General features: G+C 43.6%; 1 protein-coding gene across 1 annotated transcript in view; it reads left to right on the top strand.

Annotated features, from left to right (window-relative positions):
* Positions 1 to 349: 349 nt before the first annotated feature.
* lhx5 (LIM homeobox 5) overlaps positions 350 to 9,685 on the top strand; it is a 9,865-nt gene continuing 529 nt past the window's right edge. The window contains exons 1-4 of the mRNA XM_056589182.1: positions 350 to 522; positions 2,147 to 2,370; positions 2,942 to 3,222; positions 5,653 to 5,818. Of these exons, the coding sequence (XP_056445157.1) occupies positions 350 to 522; positions 2,147 to 2,370; positions 2,942 to 3,222; positions 5,653 to 5,818 (844 nt within the window). The remainder of the gene's footprint in view (positions 523 to 2,146; positions 2,371 to 2,941; positions 3,223 to 5,652; positions 5,819 to 9,685) is intronic.

Here is a 9,685-nt window from a genome sequence, read left to right as displayed (position 1 = left end):
TTGTAACCAAGCGCTTCTTTATTTTCACCATGAAAGGACATTTAAATGCATTGCGCAGCTCCCGCATCAACACAGGTGACCATTTTTAAACTCATCTTTCTACCTTCTGGATTCTGGATTCTCACACGTGCAGCCCAGCAGCCCCCAGCAGCTGGAGCACGACCACCAGGACCTCCAGCGCCCTTTGCTTTTAACGGCGCTTTGATTGACGCATGTCAGAAACATTTACTGTGTAATCTGTCCCTCTCCCGGAGTCAAGACGTTGTTCCGCGTAGAACCGGGTTGCCCCAGTCCGAACAGCTGTGTCCGGTTGGGAAGGTCGGCGCTCGGCGTCCTCCAGGGCGGAGACATGATGGCCCACTGTGCCGGGTGCGAGCGGCCCATCCTGGACCGGTTCCTGCTCAACGTGCTGGACCGCGCGTGGCACGCGAAGTGCGTCCAGTGTTGCGACTGCAGCCTCAACCTCACGGAGAAGTGCTTCTCTAGGGACGGGAAGCTCTATTGCAAAATGGACTTTTTCCGGTAAGAGGCAAAGGTAGCATGGCTATGTATTTGTTTAAAATTTCAATATTGAATTGTGTTAAATGTCATAATTTGTTTATGCATAAATGGGAATAAATAAAATTAAATAATCAACAATAACAGCAGTAGGTCTACAAGTAATACAATCGGCCTTATATCAATGCAAAGTAGGCCTACATGTTATAGGCCTTCGACTTTAAAATGTAAAAAATATATGTGTATATATAGGCTATTAATGTTTAGAAATGTCCCTTTTCTTTATTTAACTTCAGGGCCTCCAAAACATCTCCTAAACTTATCATTTTGGTTCGTTCAGTTAAACTGAATATAACACACTTTTGAAATATAATTTTACTTTCGGCTATCACCTATATGCTGTATTTTCAGAATGAAATATGAAGCCATTAAAAAAAATAAAATCTAGGCTAAAAGATCCCCGTTAGTCTGGTAAAAGCAGGTTGGTAAAGAGCTGAACTTAATTGGCTGGTAAGTGACGCCGTGTTTGTTTCCTCTCGCCATTTTCATGTGTGAAATATTGTGTGTCTCTCTGAAACGGTCTAATGACACGTAAGACACAGCATTTAGGCCCTTGTTGTGGGCTATTATCAGCGCTGCTCGGCCCTGGCCGTCATATCACCGCCGTCCCATCAAGCTGGGATTTAAATAGCCAGCCATTAGCCAGGCGAAACAGTAATCACTCTAATGTGTCCATTTGTTGTGTAAGTAGCGGTCTGCCCTTTCGCTGGGGAGCCCGGGTCGTGCATGTGAAAGGGAGAACAGTGAGGCGATACCTTTGCAAATGCGGACACAAGCCTACATTAGTGTTAAAACAATACAGGGGCAGAAAGGAGGGCTCGCCTTGACCATCGGTTTTAGGACCCCCTGTAACGCAGACTCCGATTATAGACACAGGTATAGGGGGCTAGGGGACATGCGTCCCCCTGCAAAGGGTAAACACACCCTAGCAGGCATTTAAAACAATATAAAGGACAGACTAATGCTGAGGCCAACGTGTTGTCACGGAGGGTCCTGCAGCCAGACGTAGACCCCCGTTCCACGCTGTCCTGGGATCCAAATAACAAATACTCTCTTCTGACATGTGTGTGTGTGTCCTTTGTTCATCTAGCCAACAAACGACTAATGGGACAGTATTTAAAAGTGTGAATATGGATTAAGGGAAGATTTCCACGCTAAAATGTTTCTGATCGGCTTAATCCTGTAATATATCCTTGGCTACAATGTTTTGATTGTCACTAATACGTTTCGCGTGGGGTTATTGCCAGAGCACTTCCATCAGAACGAGGGGCCCTGCTATCATTCTGCTCGCTCTAAAGAAGGCACGTTGTTGCCTTTTCCATCACCGCTGTTTCTCTCTTTTCTTCATTCTTAATTGTTCTTTCTGTCTTTAGTTCTTCATTTCTTTACGAAATGAAATGTTGGAATAATAATATTATCATTTTTTTATATATATAGAACGGTAGTGGCATTATTATCATTAAATATGAATAAAAGTACTATTATTATTGTTGTTATTATTACTATAATTACTATTGTTATTGTTATAACTGTCATTATTATCTCTCCCCCCCCCCCCCCCCCCACACATACACACACACGCACACAGACGCTTTGGGACGAAATGCGCGGGATGCCTTCAAGGGATCTCTCCCAACGACCTAGTGCGCAAGGCGCGGAACAAGGTGTTCCACCTCAACTGCTTCACGTGCATGGTCTGCAACAAACAGCTGTCCACGGGCGAGGAGCTCTACGTCATAGACGAAAACAAGTTCGTGTGCAAAGAAGATTATCTGAGCTCCGGAACGATCAAGGAAGTCAGCTTGAATTCAGGTAATTCAGCAGCAGCACCCGTCGACCCAAAGGTCCTGATGAATGATGAGTGGCACCACTGTAGCCTGTTCTGGTGTATGGGCTTGTCTCCTGATGCACGGTGGCACCATGTGTGTTATTATCTGGACTTATCAAACACATTCTAAAATAAAGGAATAATTGTAAATTCTCAACAAACCTTGTTTCGAGAGACAGTGTGTAAAATAGCCATTAATCTGTTTATTCAGCTCAGTATAGTACAGGCCTAATATCGTTCTGAAAGAAACTTTAGACAATTATTTACGTATTCAACAAGGTGGGCTATTTAGAAAGGACACTAGAAAGGTAGGTTAATTTAGCCTGGATCGAATTAGAGAACGTTTACTGGGCCAATTAAAATTCAGGACAGAAATTTGACCCGCGAAACAATCTAGTGAGGAGATAGAAGATGCAGCCCATCCCACTATTAGGCCCTCGATGCCTATTGCTCAGTGATATTATTATAGGCTGCTAAACAAACCGCCCCTATTATCCCCCCCCCCCCCCCCCCATGACACTTCTGATAAAGATCTCTCTGTTTTTATTGCCGCAGTATCGTCATGTACGGACAGAAGTTTATCGCCGGATCTGCAGGATCCGATACACGACGACATAAAGGAGACAGACAATTCCACGTCATCCGATAAGGAAACGAACAATAACGAGAACGAGGAGCAGAACTCGGGGGGCACGAAGCGGCGCGGGCCGCGGACCACCATCAAGGCCAAGCAGCTCGAGACGCTCAAGGCCGCGTTCGTCGCGACGCCAAAACCCACGCGTCACATCCGGGAGCAGCTGGCCCAGGAGACGGGATTAAATATGCGCGTTATCCAGGTACGGTGTTCTTCTTTATTTTCTATTGACTTGCTTTTTTACCAAGATGAGAGAAAAGAGCAAAGGACCTCTTTTCCAGGACACGAGCCTTGGCGATATGTTGATAATACAGATTTGGATAATTGAATCGTATTGAAATAACAATTTGACGAAGAGCCCGAGGCCACCGAGTCCCACCTCAGTGTGGTGTGGACTGACAGGCTACTTGATTCACATTTGTTTCACATTTCCATTGAACAGCCACAACATAGCACTCTGTGTACAGTATATCATCTGAAAATAACAACCCGGTGCGCAGTTTGCCTGAGATCTGAGAACACACCCTAATATTGTAATTTCTATACGGTTCAAATCACTATGCTTTGGATCTCATCTCCCCCCTCCCCCAACACCTTCATCACCACAACAAACTCATTTCTATCCCTCTCCTTTTTCACACACACGCAATCACATGCACGCGTCGCGAACACACAAACACCCGCGCGCCTCGCCACACTGCGCGTGTAGGTGCGAGGGGCCTACCACTGTGTCAGAGTGATTAGCGCTCTGTCTGCTCGCTGTGATGCGGCTTTTTGTGTGCTCGCTGTAATTATCACTGATTTCACAGATTTACATTCCACCCTCCCCTCGCCCCTCTGCCCTTACTCACTTACAGCCCGTTCGCCTCCTTATCAAACCACACCAGCACGTGTACCATCTATAGATCATCATTGGCATATCATGTGTTTCGGATTTGTTTGTTTTTGTGGTGTATTAAAGAGAGAGGAAGGGAGGGAGAGAGTGTATACGTTTGAGTGTGTGTGTGTGTGTGTGTGTGTGTGTGTGTGTGTGTGTGTGTGTGTGTGTGTGTGTGTGTGTGTGTGTGTGTGTGTGTGTGTGTGTGTGTGTGTGTGTGTGTGTGTGTGTGTGTGTGTGTGTTTGTGCGCTTGTGGTTGCGTGTGAGTGTATGGTTGTGTGTGTGTGTGCGTGTGTGTAAGGAGATCGGTTTTCAATTACCAATACAACACAATATTCCCTCAATAGATCAATCAATAGATCAACCAATATACCATCAATCAATAAATCAACCAACCAATCAATCAGTCACTCAAGCAGTTAATCAAGCAACCAGAATCAACCAATCCAGAGGGGATTAGCTTTATATAATCAGTTATATAAAGCGGGATGGCTGAATTCATCCCGGTTAGACATTCCTCGATTTCACTCTTGTTTAAATTTCTTTGGAGCCAAAATGGAGTCTTTATTTGGTGTTATTGACTAGGTATTAAATACCATTGGTGTCTATGCGGGGCGCCGTGTGAGCATGCTGTTCTGCAGCATGTGTGTGTAATCCCTAAGCAACGCTCTCTCAAGGGGAGCCGGGGCATTTCCATAAAAATGTACCCTACAGTTAGAGGATTGTTCTCAGAGGCAGGTGTTGCCTGGCCTTCTGGAGCACAGACAGCACTGCCTGAGTGGTTTTAGGTGTTTTGTGTGTGTGTGTGTGTGTGTGTGTGTGTGTGTGTGTGTGTGTGTGTGTGTGTGTGGTGTGTGTGTGTGTGTGTGTGTGTGTGTGTGTGTGTGTGTGTGTGTGTGTGTGTGTGTGTGTGGGGGGGGTGTTTGTGTGTATGTGTGTGTGCGTGTGTGTGTGTGTACGCGTGTGTTTGTGTGTGTGTGTGTGTGTGTGTGTTGTGTGTGTGTGTGTGTGTGTGTGTGTGTGTGTGTGTGTGTGTGTGTGTGTGTGTGTGTGTGTGTGTGTGTGTGGTGTGTGTGGGGGGTGTGTGTGTGTATGGGGGGTGGGGGGTTGCTAATCTGCAGCGCAGTGGGATTTGGCCTCCGGTGTTGCCGTAGTTTGGTGTCAACATAGATCATTATGCAGCTGTAATGTTAAAAAGCTTTGCAGGAAGTGCTATGTGCTTACAATGCAAAGTTATTCCTCCTATTTTAAGCTTTCCATCTCCTTTCTTAGTTCTGTGAAATTGATGTGATTATAGAATAAGAAGATTATATTGTATTTATTGTGTTCCAGTGGTTATGGTTCCGTTGATGGCGGACAAGACATTTTTATGCAAATAAGGGTTCCAACTGGTTTTGTAATCATACTTAATATCTTCATTTCAAGCAATGATTTTGTGGTTTAACGGAAAATACATTATCTTTTAGTAACATTGTTTTCTTTCGCATTCTTTAGAATACATAACGAAAAAAAATAATCCTGATGATAAACAAATAAGATGAAATTATATTTAGCACAATACACTTTAGACAGTAGAGCTTTATTTATACCAATTTAGCAATTAATAAAAAGAGAAGGCATCTTCAGACTTTGTGTCATGATAGTAACAGCCACGTGGCTCGTCCTGTCAGTGTCCTCGGTCGTCTCTCCTCCAGACCTGGAAGGCCCGCAGCTCTGTGTGATCAGACACTAACCAGGGGCTCTGCGTGTTCCAGGTATGGTTCCAGAACCGGAGGTCCAAAGAACGACGCATGAAGCAGTTGAGTGCTCTTGGGGCCAGGCGACACGCCTTCTACAGGGGGCCCCGTAGGATGCGGCCCCTGGGGGGCCGGCTGGAGGATGCTGACATCCTGGGGCCCGGGGCCTACGGCTACTATGGAGGTGAGTCCATGGGGTCTTGTAACCAGCTGTGATGTTTCAGTTTGCTGCTGGTGTTGTGGGCCCTACCAGGCTCCTGTTCTGTGGACTATCTCCTGATCCATGGATGTGAGCAGCTTGCGAATCGTGTTGAAACCCAGGATGAAAGACTAATATAGACTTTGAACCCTGAAGATACTTAGCTGCATGTGTCAATTACAAATTATAATCAGGCATCACACAAATTTGTAAAAAAAAATGTGTTGCAGATTTTCAGCACAATTGATACAATTAAATCCTTTATTTGGTGTTGGTTTTTTCTATATTAATATGCAGAAGCACAATTATGTATATATTTTTTTATTCAAATAACATTATGGAGCCATCCAAGATGGCATTCATATTCAAAATCCAAAAAGCAGTTTCATCCTTTCAAAATAGATCGATAAAACCGTGTCGTATGTGGAATTGAACTACCTCACTTTTCATGCTAGTATTGGAGTGAAGTAATTGTTTTAATGTGGTTGGCTTCTCACTTGAAATTTGTGTATGTCTTTAATGATATTTTCCTAATTCATCTTTAAAGAATGGGGAAATGTATTCTGATCTCTGAATCAATCTTTGCTGCTTGTCTGACTGTAGTAGTATATAGGAGTATAGGAGGGTTTCTGTTTTACAAAGACTGCTTAATAGCAAATAGGGATCTCAGACAAAACATCAATGCCATAAAACACTTAAAGACAATGTAAATGAAATCCAAGGACATATGTTTACCGCACAAAATAGTTGTTTGGTTCCATCTGGCAGAGGTAAAGCTTTGTTTGTCTCGTGATGTGTTCAAGGTTTAATGTACTGACATTAAGTGTACTGCCATTGCAGGGCTCATCGTGCACATATAGCCTTAAATAATTTAAATTCAGGAATTAATAATTGTTTTCGTACAAGGGTGAAAACTCAAAAGTCAAAACCTACATGAATATGCAAAATAATAAAAAATCTAAAAGCTAAATCTGTTATTAATTTCCCTTTCAAAACGTTTTTGCATTTAAATCAAAAAACTACAACCCCATTATCAAAAGATGCCAATGTGTTGTGTGAGCAGGAAATAGTGGAACACACTGTAGTTAGTTAATTACTAATTAGGTAAATCAACGAGTTGACTAAGGTTGGACTGTATTACATCTAAAATCAATATATGTATTTAAAATGATACTCAATGTAGATAAATTACCACAATGGACATTACAATTACCGTAACTGTTTAATAATAAAGCAAATATATGCAATGTGTAAAAATATACATATACACACATAGATATACATACACACACAAATATTTATGCACACACAAATATAAATATACATACAAATATATATATACACATATATATACACATATACTGTATACAGCAAAATGTATATAGTATGAACTGAATGGATGGTGTCTTTTCATACACTGCAGTACATCAAGTGTTGCACACAGGATGCAGCAAAATGGATGCAAGGAAGGATCCGAGGCTAGAATGGAGGTGTGGGGGGAGCAGGAGAAAGCCTTCACACCTCACTCTCATTTCTCTGCTGGGCCACTGCTTTTCACAGCCCTTTGTGCTGTCACAGCACAAGATGGTCGCTCTCATTACTGGAGCTTGCCTCTTCCTTATGTTCATCTGCCACTCCTCACAGAGAGAGAAAGAGAGAGAGAGAGAGAGAGAGAGAGAGAGAGAGAGAGAGAGAGAGAGAGAGAGAGAGAGAGAGAGAGAGAGAGAGAGAGAGAGAGAGAGAGAGAGGAGAGAGAGAGGAGAGAGAGAGAGAGAGAGAGAGAGAGAGAGAGAGAGAGAGAGAGAGAGAGAGAGAGAGAGAGAGAGAGAGAGAGAGAGAGAGAGAGAGAGAGAGAGAGAGAGAGAGAGAGAGAGAGAGAGAGAGCATATGTTGGGTCTGGGTTTTGTGGGAAGCAGTTGTGAATGTGATTATTATTATTTATTTATTTTTTAAGAAAAAAACACACACTAACACACAGACAAACACACACACACATACACACGCACACACAGGAACACACGCACACACACACACACAGGAATGCACGCATACCAGCACAAACTGCTAATCAGCCTGTCGTTTTTTTTCTCAAGGTCAGCCAAACTAGCGGGGCTGTGTTTGTGAGACACAATAATTAGCTTGTTTAGTGATGCCCTGTCACCTCTGTATATGTGTAACAATGCTCGGGTTGCCAGTGCAGGCAATCCCAGTAAAATGTGTTGTGATAAATATTTTCCTCAGGTAACTTACACGTGCCAATTTAGAAATAATAGTGTGAGAAAAATATGATTTGGTTCACCAGGATGTTTTGGCAATACATTTGGTCATTGAATGGAATTACGTGTAAAACCATGGGATTGAGCATGAATAAAGGTTGTAGAGATTTATAAATAAGTAAGATAATCCGCATGAGATGATCTGTTTATAGCTTAGTTTTTGATAGAGGGGTACATTTCTTGAATTGTTTATCAAAGTTGAACACTTTTCATGTACATTTTTTGATTTACATTCTTGATTTGTTTTCAAGGTTTCTAAGGCATTTTAATCCTTCTGCCAGCTGGATGTTGTACAGGCAGAAGGCCCTACAGAGGACCTGGGGATCTGGGGGCCCGATGTACATAGTGCCTGTACCCCTAGTGCGGACTGAGGAATTGAGGCCAGTCAGGATAGTAACTATAGGGTGTTCCCCTCAGAGAAGGAAGCGGACGGGATCGACCCCCCCGGTCTACCTGTAGGCAGAGCAAGATGCCCTAATCCCTGACAAGTTCCTTCCCCAAAAGGATCTGAATCCATCGTCTGGATCAAAGCTCCTGCTAAATGGCTCTGTAGTCATCGTAACAGCCTTGGTGATGAGCGGCCCCAAGGTGGGCTCTGTGCTTCAGGGCTGGGTTCATGCTCACACATTGCTTGGAGAAATTAGGCTCAAGTTAATTGTTGGATCAATGTTTCCAACGTTCAACCTACTGCGACCATCTGCAAATGTGGTCCCGGTGACGAGGAGAACGCAGCCCAACATTTTTGTCTGATAATGTCCCTTTTCAAAAGGACATGCACCTTCAGCGCTCTCCACGCTGCTAGAGGTTGTTGTGAGGAACATTGGAGACAGAATGAGTCCAACAGAGTCCTGGTGAAGGCGTCTCTTGGACTAGGGATCTTGGTTCATGGTGGATTCATGGCCTCTGGGGAAACTCTATTGGACAGGAAACCAGTTGATTATTATACAGCCCGGTACTGTGAAGACGGACAGGATGTTTTCATAAGGACACGACAATGCAACGCACAACAAGGCCTGGATTGCTTTGTCATCCAGTGAAAGACGCTGGTTGGATGAAAAAGAGCGGTGCATTAAAGTGTTTCTGTTGGTCAGGTCGTTTCATGTTTCTCTTTATGTCTTCAGTTGTGTTTGATGATGACTACGGTACGAGATGAACGCATGAATTTGTTATGCGTGTGTAATCGACAGGACCGAGGCAGGCTTTATTTGAGGAAGCAGTTTCTGTTTGATTTAGAAATCCGATCAGAGAGGGCAGCAGGTTGCACACTGCACAGGGACATGCGCTGGAGGCTTGGAGAGAGCCGGAGGTGGAGTCAAGGGAAGGGTTTAGGAAGACGAAGAGGGCCAGTTTGACGTCAGAGAGGGACACACGTGGGCTTTGTGCTGAAGAGACACTGTGTGTGAGACAGTGGCCTGAAGAGCATAACGTTTAGATTCACTTTCTTTTCAACTGTAGAGGAAGATCCATTCATAAGATTCAGATGTGAAATAACCAATAACAATTTTCTTTTGGTGGCATACTTGAAAAGGTGAGCAGGTGAATAATGTGAGGGTTGAATTTAGCTAATGAGGTGAAA

The sequence above is a fragment of the Gadus chalcogrammus genome, chromosome 4 (genome assembly GCF_026213295.1).
Source record: "Gadus chalcogrammus isolate NIFS_2021 chromosome 4, NIFS_Gcha_1.0, whole genome shotgun sequence".
NCBI lineage: Eukaryota > Metazoa > Chordata > Actinopteri > Gadiformes > Gadidae > Gadus > Gadus chalcogrammus.
Note: the sequence above shows the minus strand (reverse complement) of the source record. Positions and strands in the feature narration are given on the sequence as shown.